The 17,723-nt window shown below is 43.3% G+C and overlaps 1 protein-coding gene across 5 annotated transcripts in view; it reads left to right on the top strand.

Annotated features, from left to right (window-relative positions):
- Window positions 1–17,723, top strand: part of LRMDA (leucine rich melanocyte differentiation associated) — a 1,115,169-nt gene that overhangs the window by 618,646 nt on the left and 478,800 nt on the right. For all 5 annotated transcript variants that reach the window (XM_063103067.1, XM_063103065.1, XM_063103068.1 and 2 more), the window contains one exon: window positions 8,245–8,382. In XM_063103067.1, the coding sequence (XP_062959137.1) occupies window positions 8,245–8,382 (138 nt within the window). The remainder of the gene's footprint in view (window positions 1–8,244; window positions 8,383–17,723) is intronic.

The following is a 17,723-nucleotide window of genomic DNA, read 5'->3' as shown; positions in this document are numbered from 1 at the left end:
TGCTCCTTGTGGCCATTATTAATTGGCATTTTAATAGAGATAGAGGGGAAAGGCCTACAAGTAAATTCACAGTTTTTTCATAGTGAAATTTAGGGGATTTTTCCATCTTCTATCCTTTGGTCAAACAAGTTTACTAGCCGTTGTTTGAAAAATTATTGTACTTATTGTGTCTTATGCCTTCCTTGGCTGTCTTAGGTGACCATTTGGACAATATCAATCAAGGACAGAAGGATTATTAGACTAGAGTTTGGATGATACGGTTCCTGCTGTGGGCCCCGATGCTCATGTCCTGTGTCCTGTGTCATCATAGGATATTAGAGTTCATGGACTGGGGGGATCAACTGAGTCATATTTAGCTGTGTGGCCTTGGACAAGTTATCCTCTAGGAGCCTCTGTTTTGCATTTTTAAAGAAAGAAGTTGTACTAGATGATGGTTTTATTCTCAGTATTGCTGTCACCAGAAATTAGTAGGCCTCTTGGCTCCAGAATGCTGAGAGATTTTCTTTGTCTTTGGTTGAGTCATTTCTGTGCTCCATGCCTTGCCTTCTCCAGTCTGTAACAGCAGTGTTGAGGGAATAATGAAAATGGCGTGGAAGGGACTGAAACAGAAGGAACTGTGTAGCTGTAAGACCTGACCCATTATATCATTGTGCTGTTGTAGTGCACTTTATTATCAGTAGATGCAAAAGCCAATAGTTGGATCTCTCAGGATATACATCATGACTTCTTTCCTCTTTTCTCCTGGTCTGTTGGTATGATTGTGAAGATCAGCTTCCCCATCCCCTTGACCCAGAAGTCACAGAATGAAAGGTATGTAAAAGCAGCCAATGAGCTTACCTGCTATCCCCACAATGTAGCACTTCTGACTCCACCTTTTCAGCCAACCCACTCTCCTACCTAATTGTGAAAATGCCTCAGGCACTCCAACAATTTCTAGGTTTCATATAGCTATTGCTACCCCATGAAATATCTTAAATGTAGACTCTATCAGTTCATGTTTGCTGCATGATAACCCACCCCAAAACTTAGTGACTTAAACAACAAATATTTTGTTTACAATTCTGCAGTTCAGCTATTTGGCCAGGGCTCAGCTGGATGGTTCTTCTGCTGATCTTACCTTGGGTCACTCATGCAGCCACAGTTATCTGGAGGCTTGACTGGGGCTGGTGGTTTAAGATGGCCTCACTCATATCTCTGGAGATGAATACTGGTTGTTGGCCAAACTACATGTCTTTAATAGGTTAGCAAAAGCCATGTCACATAGGAGGAGTGTTCCAAGAGCACAGGCCCCATTGTATGAGTACTTTTCAAGTCCTCCTTCTGTCATGTATGTTGATGTCCCATGACAAAAGCAAATCACATACCAAATGTAGAACAAATACTGCACAATGTGTGGATATAAAGAGGCATGACTCATTCTTATGACAATCTACTGCACAGGCCTTGGCATCTTGTCTCCTTAAGATTTTACTTCATATTTGTGATAAAGGGAGCCCTAGAATCAAGTAACTATTGACCACCTAAAAAGGTGAGTATTAGCCCTTTCTTGTACATTGAATCTTTAAACATATTAGGAAGCTTGCTGTCTAATGGGGTTTTATCTCAAATTCTTTTGTGAAGTTTGCTTTATTTTTATTTTATTTTTTTGTTTTGAGCATATGTACAATAGTTATTTTCCATGCCTAATTTATCTGCCTTGTAAATTTAATTTTTCCAATTTGGTTTTACTCACAGTTAAATATGTCTGTAACAATACTCTATGTTACTAGATCCTGGGAACTTGGGTAATAGGCTTCTTTTATCCTTTAGCAAAAGGAACTATCACATAGTGGTTAAGAACAACGGGCTCTGAAACCAGACTTCCTAAGCTTCTACCATGATTTGGCCACTTACTATGTGACCTTGAGCAAGTTATTTAACATCTCTGTGCTTTGGTTTCTTCTGCAAAATGGGGACCATGATAATTCCCACCCCATAGGTTGTTGTAAGGGTTAATCTTAGTATCTCACAAATATTAAGTTCCAGTAACACGGTAAGTGCTATATAAGGGTTAGTATTATTGTTACTATCCCAGAGAATTATGTGAACTTTTCTGATCTGACTTAGGACACATTATAACCAAAGTCAGAGTATAGATTTAAAGTGCTTCTTTGACTTTTACAATTTAATATTATCCTAACATCATTCTGTTTGGGTACCACTGGTGGAAAAACTGGGTGAGTATAAGTTTGTGAGGTCGCACAGATTGTCAGTGGTGGGTCTCAGTCTAGAGCCCAGATCTGCTGACTCCCAGCCCCAGACTCTGAAACCCAAAGGGGGGCAATCACTACACAAGGAGAGAATCCAAGATGTGGGAGTGGTCAGCTGCCCCCACCTGCCTCTGTAAGGCCCTGTTCCTAGCTATGGCTGCAGAGGGTCTGCTCATAAAAGGGATTCCAGAGCCCAAACTCAGCATCTGGAAAATTTCTTCTGAACTCCCTAGTCAGTGCCTCTCTCCCCATCTGCAGGCCTCCTGTGTGGCCTCCTAGTTTTGTTCTCCCAGCCCTTTGTTCCACTGGTGTTCAGCCCTCGGCTTTGCTGTCCTGCCCTGGTATGTCTGAAAGCCTGATTGTCTCCGATTACTTCTTCAACTCTTGATTTGCCATCTCACCCTTCTCTCTTTGGTTCACTTAGACTGACCTGGTAGTCACTGGCCATGGACTCGAACCCCTCCCCTCCACTCATCTCATCCTCTCTCTCGCCCACCGTGAGTGTACACACACCATCCCTGGCTCCTCCTCCAGTAGGGCTGGGGTATTGGGTAATGGTCTCAGCCATATCATGTCTGAATACTCAACCCCTAGTAAGGGACCAACTGAAAATTCAGGAAAATATAGATATTTAACCTTCGCACGTTCAAATGATTATCCCCTACCTTCCCTTTAGGGGGAGGAAGGAAATAAACTGACTTCATTTGAAACCATGCTTCCTTTCTTATTACCCTGTTTGCTTCAGCAGATATACTCAAGAGACAGTGAGTTTGAATTGTAACGCCAACAGGAGGAAAGACTAGTGCCACCTGTTAGGCAGCTGGCCGGTGGCAAGGCAACCAGCTCTCTGAGACCAAACAAGAGTCCTGACAGCAATTTACTGGCTTATCCTGTACCTTGTCAGGAGCCTCAGTTTCTTTATAAAATGGATAATATAATATAAACTTGGGAGTATTGTTGAGAGATTTAAATGGTATAATATATGGGAAATCACTTTGTTAACACACAAAGACTTTACAACTTAGTACATTTTACTGTTAAGTAAAGCCTCAATGCTTAAAAAAAAAAAAAAAAAAAAAAAAAAATCACCCAAATTGGAATTGTCTGAGGTACAGGGCACAGCTGGGTGACAGCACTTGGTGGTCTCCCACAGAGACATATAAAACGCCTCATTTTATTTTTCAGTGTTTTAAATTCCCCTTTTGTGTAACAAAATTATGAGTAACATTTCCCCTAAAAATGCAGTTTCTTTAGGATTTAGGTTTGTATTTCGACTCTGCCATTTACTGGCTGTGTGAACTTTAACCCCAGTTTTCTTAATTGTTATTTAAATGTGATAATATTTCTGATGTGTATGTGTAAATCAAAATGAGATCATATGTCATTATGCTGCATATTAAGCAATCAAAAACCCTATATTTGGATTGTCTCTGGTAGGAATCCTCCCAGTGGTTGTAGAGACTGCCCTTTGACCTGGAGCTGAGCCCAGAGGGAGGGCTGTGCCCATTCTCACCTGGGAAACAGCTTCAGACCTGTGCAACTGGACATGCACACCAGGAGGCTCCCCTCCTGCCTCCTGCTCTGAACTTTCAAGGAAGGCTCTGCTTTGATCTTGGGTCCTCTGCAGAAAATCTCCTTTGGCAAGCCTAGCCGTGACAGCTGGGCTCCGTGATGGCAACTTTCTGTAGACAACACCAAAAAACATCTCCACGCCAAGTACTCTGGACAAGACTTGATGAGGGAAACCAGGTGTGTGCTGAGAATCCAGCTGGAGGGAATTGAAACTGTGCCAGGTAGCTTCAAATTTTAAAAAAGGGGGGAAAAAGGCACCCTTCGAATTGCTGAAATGTTCTCTCCTGCAGGGGTTTTGGTTAGCCAGGGAGACCAAGTTTCCTTCACTAATTGCCTCTGCTTCATTTTCTGTGCAACTTGACAGAAAGGATTGTGACCGGTTCTATCTCAGGCCTTGAAATCAGGCAAGACAGGGCTGTGTTTGTCCTTGCTGACCCAGGAGACCAAGGAACCAGTGAAAACAAACTCCTTGTTGTGTTTTATCCTCTGGTTTTGGTATCAACACGAAGATGAAGGGTCGGTCCAGAGCATTCAGGGAGGAGGTGTTAGTGCTTCCTGTCCGGTGCGGATTTGGGGGAGACCACCCAGCTCAGCCCACTTTATCATTTAATAGGTAGTTGGAAGGTGTAGGAAGATGGAGCTTCTGCCACACAAAATATCCTAAATGAGCCAAGCTCCTGGAGATCCCTTGGACTTATTGGCACAGGATGGCTGAAGTTTCTTGAAGCCTGCAGAACCTTTGCCCAGGAAATTTACATGACCAGGACATTTGAATGATCCCCATCTTTGTGGCCTCCTGTTGAAGGGAAGATCCAGGTTTTGGGGAGTGTGAAACTTACGTAATTTGAGGGAGTCCTCTTTAATTGTGAATGCAAAATTGGGTATAAAAATGCATGTTTATTTGGAATAAAAGTCTATCGAGCAAATTTACAAATTTTTCAGTTGATAAGAACCACTAATGTCAAAATACTTAAAAAGTAACAGTCTTTTCATACTAGATATGCCTTTTTTTTTTCTTTTTTACAAATTCCCTAACAGTGGTAATTTTACCACTACATTATTGGTAAAACTTTTAGGATTATTGAATTATGAAGAAACTGTTACACATTTCTTTCATGTATGAGCTATATAAGATTTCAGGACATTTCAGCTTTGTGTGTGTGTGTGTGTGTGTGTGTGTGTGTGTGTGCGCGTGCGTGTGTGCACACACTCAACAACTGAATCTTAAATGTTCTTTGGATCGATGAGGTTGTTTTATCATCAGTTTGATGTTGGTCCCTGCATGTTTGTGTCAGCATGGTGGGTGGTAGGACTATTACTAGAAACCATTTCTACTGGTACTGTTGCAATAATTTAACCAGACAAAAGTGACCGCAAATCACACAAATATACCCCACTGAATCGTGATTAAATGTTACTCCTACACAAATTCCCCCTAGCCAGGTCCCCAGGATTCCAAAAGCCACTCCTGCTGTTTACCCAACTCGAGGAAATGTGATGGAAGAAGTCCTAGAGAGAGACAGTGATCTTAACTGATGGTAGTTTAAATAACCTACTTTTTCAAGTTTTGCAAAACTATATGACCTTATGACTAGGGCCTTTCCCAGGGCCTTGGAAGGAGCCCATGCAGGCACAGAGCCCCTCGCACAGAAGCTTTTGTAGCTCCGTGGTAAATCTACATATGAAGATTTGCTCAAATTAAACAGCCTACTTCTCTGGCTGGTAGCATACTAGGCTTTCCATCCCTGGTCACTAAATGTTGAGAAATGACTGGGATTTCAATCCAACTCAGTTGCCTAGTGTTTCCTAAACTTAAAAATCTTGCCTATTTTGAGTTTTATTCCTATATATTCCCACTTTCATACAGTAGATGAAAAAGAGCCAAGGTTTAAGGAGTTTGGCCTAAAAGGGAAAGAGGTTTTGGTCTGACTTTTCCATCCATAGTAGAGAGGGTTTCCGTAGGACCCTCATCTATAGAAATAATTTGAATCACTCCAAATCAGTAAGTCAGCACCATTTTGGCAGCCCATTCTTGCAATCACACAAAAGAAATACGGCATTGGCCAGCAGGAGTGATCAGCTTGTCTTGCCTCCCTCCCTGGAACTATCACTTGGCCTCGAGTCTTTAGAACCTCCTGATACAGGCTTCAGTCCTAGTGCATAAAGGGTTGGTGTGAACCCTGAAAGAGAGAAACCAAGACTGGGACTGAAGCCCCTGCAGATCCAAGTCAGGGCATGGGGTACTCCACCTGAGTGGCACTTTTTTGGCCCTTGGGCAGAGCTGGGTACTGGAAGGGCACTTAGAGAATTTTGAGGAAGGCAGTCCAAAGTAGAGGTCCCCGTAAGGTGCCTATGCTTGGGTCTAAGGGCAGTACTGGTAAAGAGAGTACTGGCAGGATTCTTTTTTTTCCCCCTCTTTCTTTTCTTTTATTCACGTAGCAATGACTGCAAAGTATGCAAAGTTAGAACCTGCTGGAAAAGCTGAATTGTTCACTGTCATTTTAATTGGTTACATTTAATTTAAAAAGTACTAGGTGTGTTTTGTCTTCGGTGATGAAATATGTTAACATTTTGACTCCTGACCACCCACCTCCTGGTGCTTCCACCTTTATCTTCCCAATGGGACTTTCTCTGTAGTCTTCTAAAGGGACTCCCGTTCCCATCGTCCCATTGTAGTGCTCCTTTGTGCTCATCTCTGGATGTTATTTGTGAACAATTTGAAAAGTTAAAAACTTGCATGTCTGTTTTTGTCTTTGTTTTGGAAGTGGAGAAGACATTGCCGAGTTGGAGCCGACCGTGCATGAGCGTGCTCTTGCTGCTCTTCTCCTACCTCTCCCCTTTGCTGGTCTCTGCTTCTCATCGTCTCCCTCTCGCATCCACCCCGAGCACAGCATTTGTCCTTGCATGTGATAGTGGTAGAGCATGTTGTATGAAGAATGCCTGAAGGAACTTAATTTGGAGAATAGAAGATTTCAGGAAGACACGTGGGCTTTAAATATTTGAAGACTCATCATGTGGAAGAGAAGAATGCCTTATTCTTGAGTCTCCAAGCAGTGAAATCGAGTCAGTGGGTAGAAGTTCGCAAAAGATTCAATCCCAGGGAAAAGAAATACTAATGCTTGTCAGAAATGAAATGTGCTACCCTGTGATGACCCCTTGGCAAATATGTTAGGGACTGGATTCAGGCATTGGTTGGATTTGAGTTCATTCTTCTCTGGAAAGTTGAAATGAAGTATGAGAAAATCTAGGTAACGTCCTAAGATTAGATAACATCCTGACAAAGCAAAGACTCCCCTTTTCTTTGCCTTTGCCCTCCTCTCCTGGTTCCAAGTAAACATCACTCCTGGCAACTACTCTGAGCCTTTGACTCTTGCATGTTGCATTTGCCCTCCTTAGACATTTGGCCCTTGGCAAGAACCCATTCTGTCTGCTGATGTTGGCTTCCTCCTCTGCTCACATGCTCCTGATAATCATTCCATTCATGGTCTTTCATCACCTTGCCTAGGGTTCAGCTCATATCTATGTGGCTCAAGCCAGGAGTTGATATGTGGACTGAGTTGTCATTAACTCCTTTCCAATGCCTGTGGTTCCATGAATCTATGACTCTTGCCTTACCTGATTTGGTGTTCTCAGGGTTTGCCTTGATTGGATAGTGGATCCCACTAGGAGATGGCTCGTGCAATAATCTCACCACCATGTGCCTCTTCCATCTTTTATCCTTCATTCTCTCCTTCATAGAATATTAGATTCACAGGAAATGCATTTTGACCTGCTGGTTTTACTAAACCTATCCTAACTTCATCTCATTGTCTTTTCCTCCTAGCTTTGTTCTCCTTTTTCCCCAACCCAGTCCTCTATTGCCACCAGTGAGGCCCTGGAGCAGTACTGAGCCTCACTGCAGGCTTTCAGACAAGAAAAGAGGGCCGATCCCTGTTTACATCCATGCCATTCCTGTATGTCTCAATGATAAATTCCCTTCATTAGGAGAGAAAGGACAATATATTTTTAATGAGGCCTTTGGAAGTAATTTCTTGTTTTTATTACTAGACAAAAATTAAGTTTTGTGGATTTGCATATTGCAGAATATTTTACTACATGGAATCTACCCTTTTATCAATTTTTAAAATACAGAACAATAGAGGAAAGAAAAATGTGATAGAAAAATTAAGTTCATTTATTCTCCCTTAAGAGATATGGACTTAGCCTTACCTGTCCAGAGAAAAGTTGGGCTCTGTACCCAACAGTGGAAGTAGAAAACTAGTAGTGTCTTATACCCACAGTAGGTTGATTTCAACCCTCACTCTGTTGTCTCCCAGGAGCAGACTGTACTTGTTGGCTACTAGACTGTGCCTGTCAGTTATGGCCTATGCTCCTTGCTAGGCCTTTTGTTTTCCTGAACCATGATCCTTAACCTTTGTCACATCACCAATTTGGAGTGTCTGCTCGATCATCTAGCAGAAGTGACACCTGCTCTGGAGTACCTCAGTCTGCTGGGCAATGTGGCGTGTCCCAATGAGCTGGTCAGCTTGGAAAATGATGAAGAAGACTACAGGAGATACAGGTGAGTGTCTAGGGCTTTGAGCATGGTGGGAGAAGGGAAAATAGCATCTCTGGCAGATGGTATTATATAGTGGGTGCCTAGTAGATATTTGGTAAATATCAACGGACTTACCATGACCGTGTTAAACTTTCACCTTTTGGTAACCTAAAGCCATTGTCTTCCTTTGTTGAGGTCACAGGAGCCACGAAAGATGACCTTTTGGGTGGTCTAGGTCAGGGGGTAACAAACTTTTTTTGTAAAGGGCCCCAAAATAAGTATTTTAGGCTTTGCAGGTCATGTGGACTTTGTCACAGCTATTCGACTCTGCTGTTGCAGTGCAGAAATAGCCATAAATAATTTTGTAAATGAATGGGCAGAGGTATGTTCCAGTAAAACTTTATTTACAAAACAGGCAACAGGCCAGATCTGACCATAGCTGTAATGTGCTGGCCCATGTCCTGTGTTATAAGATCTTTCCGTGGTCTGCCTGAGTCACTTTTTGGAGAGAGACCATTTCCCACCAAAGTTTAGGGAGTTCATATACAATACCAAGAGGAAGTCCCACAGGTTCATGTCTCTCCACTGTGAATCAGTGCCCCAGTGTCCACCAGCCATGCATGTTGATGGGCTCTGAGTAGAAATGCTTTTGTTTCTTCTCTTTACTTCTAAACCATCTGCTTTGAAACTCCTGATTCAAACTCACCTGCCTTAGGTAGTCTTCCTTATCTTATCCATTTTACTAAACTCATTTCTTTTCCTTCTTCATTTTAAATTCTGTGTTCTGTCATTCTTGATTGTTGTTTTGTAAATGTTTTTAATGACCCATTCCTATATGTACCCTTTTTTCCATTGTGATATAAGTTCTCATTAACACCCCACCCGGATCAATGTGGGTGCGAGGGAGGAAGGGAGAGCAGGAAGGAAATACTAGGCAGGTAGGGCTACTGGGAAATAGATGTGGCAGGACTGGGGAAAGAAGAAAATGGTTTGAGAGGAACTTGTTCTGTTGGGGCTCGTATAAAAATCTGTGATGACTCATGAAGAGATGTAGTTGGAAGCTTCCATTTTGTATAAAGGCAAAGTTGTAGGAAATACTGAAGGACATTAAATGTTGTCAATTTAAAAATACACACACACACACACATATAAGGCTACAGTGAGAATTCAGTTATATTTCTATATTGGAAAGAATTTTGTACTTTAACTTCATTTTCTAGGGTTCTTGATTAAGTTTTCTATAGAGGTGTTAGACTGTTTTGAAACTATCTCAGAACAAACCTCTAAACCTACTTAAAAAAAAATGTATTAAATCTTTCCTCATCGTGAAGATTTTCACTTGAGATGTGATTCTATAGGTTTGAATATGAGTTCTGTTAGGAGAAATATGGTTAAAGTCCAGCAGGGGAATACTTTACCCATTTCTAAGTCATCACTTTAAGTTGCTTAATCACTTAGAACTTCATTTGCTTATTTAATACTCTTATCATCTTTGAAGCATTTAGAAGCCTGACTTCAGGTGTGAGGAGGTCAATTAAAGCATATTTTATCTTCTTGCTGCAACTTATTTTTAGATATATCTTGGATGGGTCAAGCAAGTTCAAGAAAATTCTCCCAATACATATTTTTAGGAAACCAAACTTTGGGAAATTCTCATTTATCTTGTGACTTTATATTTCTGTGTTTATTTTTTTTAAAATAACCTAATAAATGTTATATATGTGTATGTATGTTTATATGCATATATATGTCTACGTGTATAGGATCGTACATGCACACACACATGCACACATGTTTGTTCATTTATTTATTCATGAAGCCAACAAGCTGTATGTAAATCCACTGTAGGCAAGTTTTTGTTCTTTTTCTAGAATGAGAGCGGTAGAGTGAGGGAAGTTTCCAATTCCACTGTATTCTATTTGGTCTCAAATAGAAGGCTTATCAGGTTATAAAGGAAAAAAACTAATACTATTTTGTTGTTGTTGTTATTGTAACTGTTTACATTGGCAAAAATACTAAGACCCATGGTGAAAGGAGTTAGGTCAGAAGATCCAACGTGGGGTCCGGCTTTGCCAGTGGGACCATTAACGCGGGGAAGATAGTCTAGCTCAGCAGTCTGAATAAGGATGTTCCTCTGAAGCCTCCGAGCCATTCCGACGTAACAAAAGAGTCCGCAGGAGATTCTGACGTTCAGTTGGCTCTAGCATCCTGAGACACACTGCTCCTGAGCAGGTATGGTTCTTCCTTCACCGTCTCTCTCCATTCTCTGTATTCCATCTGGTATATCTCTCTTCCTACTTCATATATTCTGACATGTAGAGACTAGCTTGCAATGGACAAGGCCTGAGTTTTTGTCTCTTGAAGGCTCATCAACACCTAAATTAGTGTTGGAATAGAAAAGGGGCTTGGTACTGTTTGCTGGGGGTGGCGTGACACTCCCTTTCCCTCACAGGAGCTGAGTACCTCATAGGTAGATGCAGGACCTTTGGGCACCTCAAATGCCCACTACCCATTTGGAATCAGATCCATTTGGATGTCAACAACTGCAGTTAGCAGGTGAGGGACTATCATTCGGACTCAATCCAGCCCTGGTTGTGGGTCATGATTCCTCAGGGAGGGCTTGATGCTATGAGTGCCCCCTCCCGTGGGCGAGCCTGGGCACCCTCTGAACCTGTCCTCCCCACCCCAGATCTGTTCCCCTGGAAAGACTTAAGGGATGGGGCTGGGAAGGGTCTTCGTCAGGGCACCTGTGACTAAGTTGCCATGAGGGGATGGGTTCTAGAGGCTGTACACAGCCAAAATCATGTCTAGTCAAAATTACTTTAAGAAATCCATGAACCCACAACAGCAAGATGCTTACACTCTGAGAGAAGCAGGAACCGAGAACAGCAGAGAGCACATGAAATGTGTGCCCACCCAGTTACACGTTCACTGCGCGGCATCTGATGCAGTGGGACAGTGGGCGGATTCTATGGTACATGTAGATTTTGTATTCATTCCGTGTTTGAGTTTTATTGTTGGTTTGATAACTCTCATATTTTTGAGAGATGAATGTGTGCACAACACAGCTCCAGCCTGTGGTCTGTGAGCAGCTCCTCTTTTCTTGCCCTGGAGTTTGTTCTTTATTCACTCCTGAGAAATTTTAGGGTTTCACAGCACAACTTCTGAATCCAGACTTCTTGTGGCATTTGTGTTTATACAAAGCGATGCGGCTGCCTTTTTTTTTCTTTTGGTGAAATATTTTCCTGGCCCTTTATCCACAAAGCATAAGGTCTGCCTTCCTTCTAGCTATTACCCAGAGCCTAATAGTAGATAGAGCCTCAATGTAAATTTATGTGACATTTTCACTAGAAAATTGCTTAAAAAATGAGTGATATTTCTACAGTTTACTGTTTTTCACTTTAAGTACATTTTCTGACAATATGTCTTCTATTAATCATTTAAGCAATAGTAGGAGCCTTAAAGGAGTGTATTCAGAAGCAAGAACCCATGGTTCATTTAGTGCTGTCTAAAAAATTTTTTTATTGATTGGCATCCTGTGTGGTTATGTGATGTAATATTTATAATATGTCACCCAGCCATACATCAAAACAAGTATGTCTGTTGTTTCATTTCCATGGGAGATGTTGATTTCAAAGAGATCAGCCCAGTTTTAGGTGACATTGTGGCCAACCGCTGGACCAGAAATGGGAAGTAACTAAATTTATGTAGTTATTGGAAATGGCGTCACAGATGCTTGGGTTTCTGCTGAGTTTTTCCTCCCCTCCCCCCAGGTTCACCTCTTCTGCTTCCTCACTTACCCCTTGTGCACCTCGTTGGATTTTCTTGGCACATGTCCCCACAGTAAAACGGGCTCATTAAATTTGTATGTGAGCATGAATGTACTACCAAGTTGCTGAGTTGTGCCCCGGCCTTGCTGGGCAGGAGCAGAACTATGCCTGGGGTTTTTCTGTACCATTCATCATAGATCTTGGCAGAGTAACGTCCATTGCCATGTTATTGCAGGAGCTTAAGCCTGCCTGTGCTTTGCCGTGTGCACACACTGTGCTGCTGTTTTGGGATGAATGTTGAATGGAGGTGAATGTGATAACCAGCAGCCTTCAGGATTTGGGCAGAAAGAGAGCAGCGAGGCCAGGCTTGGTCTCAGAGACCACCACAGTGCTAAGAAACCCCTGAGGGCCTCTTGCAGACTTCAACACTGGCCAAAATAATAAACCAAGGATGGGGAACTTGGATGCCCGGCATGGTCGCTTTCTGTCTTCCCTTGCAATCGTTCTTTTTCCTCTTACCGCAGAAAGAACAGTGCACTGCAGGTCGACAGTAGACAAGTGCTGGACTTTACCTTTCAAATGAGGGAGTTGGTCTCGCCTTCTTTTTGCTCTGCTTCTGTGGCTAAACCTTGTATCATTCATTCTTTCCTGCCACTCCAGTCTCTGATTGGCCTCTCCTTTCTCCCTCCTCCCTGTAGGTTCCTCTGTATTCTTTACAATTTTAAATTATTTAAAACGTGACACCCTTTCTTTGTTCCCTGGCAGGGAGCAGCCTTGGGGCCTGCCCAGTGTCTGCAGCACTCAACCAGAGGGGAGGAGGGAGGGACCCTGCATCATCTGTTGGCCGTCCTGTGCTGCCACCATTTCCCAGCCAATAGGAGCTGTAAAACTTGTGGCTTACATAACCCAGCTAGCATTCTCCAGCTAATCTGCAATCTGGGCTTTGAAGATCACAAGAAAGCAAAGGTCACGACCCAGAGATCAAAGTGTCAGAAGCCCACAGAGTAATTGCCGGTTACCCTCCGCAGAGGGCCTTGGTCTGTCCTGTGGGTGTATTGTTTGCACAGAGACTTCAAACGTGCTGCCGGTGAACTGTGAGGAAAATCAGCTGGCCTTTGCCAGTTGTCAGGCATTCATTAATGCTGTAGGTGAGCTCACCTCGGCTCATTAGAGTGAGATCATTGTCATCTCTCTGAGCATCTGGAGTTATTCTACTCGCAGTGTTTGTTCATTACTCTTTGGTCTTTATTGACTTTTTCTCATAGTCCTCCTTTACTTGGAGGTGTGGCGGGTACTTATATAAAGAACTTGGAATAACAAGAAAGGACAATATAGATGTATTTATTGTAAATCAACCTCGAGGTACGTAGAATTCAAGCAAGGTAAGTTTGAAGGAGCTTAGATATTATTTGGCCCGTCCCCTTCATTGCACAGAGAGAAACTGAGACTCAGAAAGGTGGCAGAGATGGAGCCAAGATCACACAGCAAGACAAGCTCAGACTCTGGGCTCTTTTCCCCACCCTGTTAGTCACCAAGTCTTTCGTTGTGAAGACCTCCCTTCCTCTTCATTTTCTCCCCCATACCTTAGACCGTTGCTAAGTGTATTATTATTAGTCTGACACATTAAGCAGTTTGTCGGTGCTTTTGATCAACATGGGATAACCAGTGTTACCAAATGGAGTTGATGTAATCTAGTCAACAGCAAAGAAGCATGACGTGTTGTTGGCATTCTCACCCTCTTCTGTTAAGCTTTGTGAAAGATAGAGAACAGTCACAGATCACCCATTGCTACCTTCTGGGGCCCAAAGTTGGCATCAGTAGATTGCACCATGTCTCCTCAGCCCCCATGCATGGGAGCAAGAAGGCAGCGAGAAGTGATGTGAAGAAGCGTAGGAAGCTGTAAATGGAAGAAAGCCAAAAAATGCCAGTGACTCCCATGCCCAGCTCCTTTGAGGGGTGGAAGCTTGGTATTTCTTGAATAGAGTCTCAGAGAAAGAAACATGGCAGCCAGTCCCACTGGCCGACAATGGAGACTGTGTGGGCTGCGCTGTGGTTGTGCAGTGTGGTTGGGCAGCAGTTGTGGGCAGGGGGAAAGCATATCCTCCTCTCTCGCTGAGGTCTAGCTGAAAAATGCCAGAGCATCAGGTAGGAGTAGAGAAAGTTGGTTTTGGAGCAAAAAAGAAAAAGAAAAGAAAAAATGAATAAGGCTTTCTGTTGTTCTCTTTCTTCCCCTACAAGTTTAGCTCTCTTTTTAGAGGAGTCCTTTAAGAAGATGGAACATTCTATATAAAATGAGAGAACCTGAAAAGTTTTGTCTGTCGGTCTCTCACTCTTAGAAAATCTGTTTCCGAGGAGAGACAAATGAGTCTGAAAACACCTTCCCCAAATCCCCACTCTCCTGCCTGTAATCTCACGTTCCATGTCACGGCCAAGAGTGCCTCTGATCCCCGCTGCCCCAGCCACCTTCAGAAGGTCAGGAAAACCGGACTTGCCCTCTGCAGCTAGGGACGTGAGACTTAGAACTTAGACGGATCTCTTTTCATTAAGCAGTGCCCTGGCTTAACAAGCAGTTTTATAAATCTGAAGCTGTCTCTGGGTGTCGCAGGATTTATGGACGGGGGTTTCTGCCATAAAGTGGTTTATGACGGCTGCCTTCTGTGTTATTAGTAGCTGTCTCTTCCTTCAACCATTGCTGTTTGATAATAGCTTTAAAACACCCAGAATTACTTACCTGCAAGCCCCATTCCCAATAGCCCCTGTTGACAGTCTGAATAAGTTTACTGCCCTTTTGTTGTACTTTACCTTCAAAACAAACTGATTGAACCATCAATAGCTCGTGGAAGCTGACAGAGGGATGTCATCTGGACTAGCCCTTGTGATTGCAGGTTATCTGGGGGAGTTAACCTTCCTGCATTGTTAACTGAAATGTTTTATGTACTATGCAACTTTAGGATATGGCTGTGATAACCCCAGTAACTAAGTAATACATCACGGTAAAGAGATTTTGGTGCAACAAATAACCCTGGATTAAATTTACAAGGGTTGAATTGATATTGTAAAAGCCTTCATTCTGTGGCTTCGGGAATCCTCTCTTGTATTTTTATGGCAAACTTGTATTACACTCAGGATTGAAGCTGTGGCTTTTGACACCCTGACACGACCAAGAACAAAAGGAAATAGATCTCCCAAGACCAGGATGGGACAGGCAGGCAGGAAGCCCACTGACTTATCACTTAGCAATAACATTTGGAGTCAGGTGCAAGCCACCAAGGGGCAGGACGATCTGGGAGATGTGGCTGCTTTCTGGGCTCTGTGTGCCACAGACGTTGGGGCAGGGCAGATCATTAGCAGAACTGGGAAGGAGACTCTTCACCACCCTGATAATTCCCAAACTGTTAGTCCTCATCATGTTATTTTTACTAGGACGTTGGTTTGTAGCAGCAGCATCACCTGGGAAGTTATTAGAAACATAAATTCCAGGTCCCACTCCAGACCTAGTGAATCAGAAACTCTGGGGACAGGCCCGGACATCTGTGCTTTAACAGGAACCCAGGGCATGCTAATGCCCACTCGAGCTTGAGGACCACTGTGCTGGGATATAAACTCATTGAGGGCAGAGGCCTCACCTCCTGTTTATCTCCTGATTCCCAGCCCCGGCACAGCTGCTGGCGGGGGTAGCTGCTCAGCAAGCACTTCTTGAATGAGTGAATGTGTGCGTCAGTAAATGAAAGAAGCGGCCTCTAAGGGAGGAACTTTGGACCCTGGGCTGAGTCTCAGACTGAACTGTTTGGGGCAAGTCTTTCTAGTGTTCTTCAAACCTCTCCAAGCAGTGACCTCCTGGGAACCATACTGGCCCTCAGGGTGGGAAGCACGTCCCCCGTAGTTTCAGGGGTGACTGGCAGCCTATGTCATGTCTCTCGATTGTATAAGAAGAGTGCTCTAAAAACAGCGGCTCTTTGTCATCTGAAATTTTTAACTAGCTCAAAAGCCAGCACCTCTCTCTCTTTCTCCTTTGATTTCAGGGCTGTGATCCAAAGTGAGGCAAAATGACAATGTGCGGTCTGTTGTCATCATGGTTCCTGCCAGCCCTGTGAAGGCATCTTTCACTCCATCATTAAACATTGGCTGATTTTCTAATACTGATGTTTTCTTCACCTGAATATTCATCTTTTCGCACCCTACACTTAGTGGGTGTCTTTACTCCTTTGAGCGTCACTCCTGACATATTGTTTCTGTCTGTACATGTCTTTATTTGAAAGAATCTGTTGTCATCAAGACTTTGTCGCTATAGGAGGAAGATGGAAGTTTTCTCTGCCATTGACTGAGGCCGGTGGGAGTTCCACTGGAGGATGGAAAGGACATTTGGGCCCTTTGTGGCACTTTCTTGATTTTGGATAAGGTTAGGGGGTGTTGGAGAGGGAAGGAGAGACTCAGAGAGAAATAGGAAAGATAGTAATAGTTTGAGTCCTGGAAGGAACTAGGAAGTAGATAGTCAAATTTCTGGGGGGGTGGGAAGTATACCTCAAAAGAACTTCAGAGTGTTTGGCTTTAACGGTGAGTGAAATGAAGGTCATTACTGGAGGCTGGACACTGCTGTCTCTGGCTTTTGAGTGACCAGCCAAGTTTTTTACCCGGGCAAGCATGTGAGGGCCGCTTGGTGATGTAAGACCATCTTCTGAATGTGGGAGCTGGCCCTGGGAGCACTGCATGCCCCAAGTACCAGCTGCACTGAGAAAAAGCTAAGTGCTTGGGCTTCTTTAGGGTTTGGTTCTTTGAAGCCTGCTTGAGTTTTCCTGCTTTTCCTTTTCCCTTTAGTTTTCAGTCTTTCGTGAGGCCCCTTTTTCTGTGCTCCCAACTACTCTGTGCATAACCTCAATCTTAGCACTTTGCTGCTCTGATTTCTAATTTCCCTGTGTGAGTCCATCTTCCCCATTAAACTGAGAACCGCTTTGGGAGCCAGAACCATGTTGTAATCAGCTCTGTATCCCTAGGGCTTGGCACATAGTAGGTGCTCAAGAAATATTAGTGCAACTGAAAGGAACTGGTATGTTATTGACATGGTGACATTGGGTCACCTCTTCTTTCTAAGCAGAAGATCTAAACCGTTTCTTGCTTCACTGATGGAATATGGGGGCCTGATGGAAAGCATTTGGGTTGGTGACTGTCACCAAGGAGGGAGAAGTATAGGTACTTGTCTATACCTTGTAAATATGTATTTATGTGTTTATATACCTATACCCTGGCCAAGCAGATCATCTCATCAACTCTGTATACACCTACCTGAGGACAGCCCATCACACAAGTAGTCACTGGCTTATCTCTGGAGCCCACATGGATGTCAGAGAGTATTTGCAGGGGAATGGAGAGCATGTAGCCTTTGGTGGGCTATTAATATCCCTTGAAACCAACTCCCCTTGTTTCTCCTTGACAAAGATAATCTTCATAGTGCCAGTGTGGAAATAACCTGGTGATGATGAGAAGAAAGTCCTCAAGACCTCTGCTTAATTCCTCAAGGAAGCACTTCTCAGCTACGTGTTCCTTTCTTCCATCCCAGCGTCATCCAGGCTATTACAGTCTAGTTTATTGTCCTGGATG

This window comes from Cynocephalus volans, chromosome 7 (genome assembly GCF_027409185.1).
Source record: "Cynocephalus volans isolate mCynVol1 chromosome 7, mCynVol1.pri, whole genome shotgun sequence".
Taxonomy (NCBI): domain Eukaryota; kingdom Metazoa; phylum Chordata; class Mammalia; order Dermoptera; family Cynocephalidae; genus Cynocephalus; species Cynocephalus volans.
The sequence above is the reverse complement of the archived record's forward strand: the minus strand, read 5'-3'. Positions and strand labels throughout refer to the sequence as shown.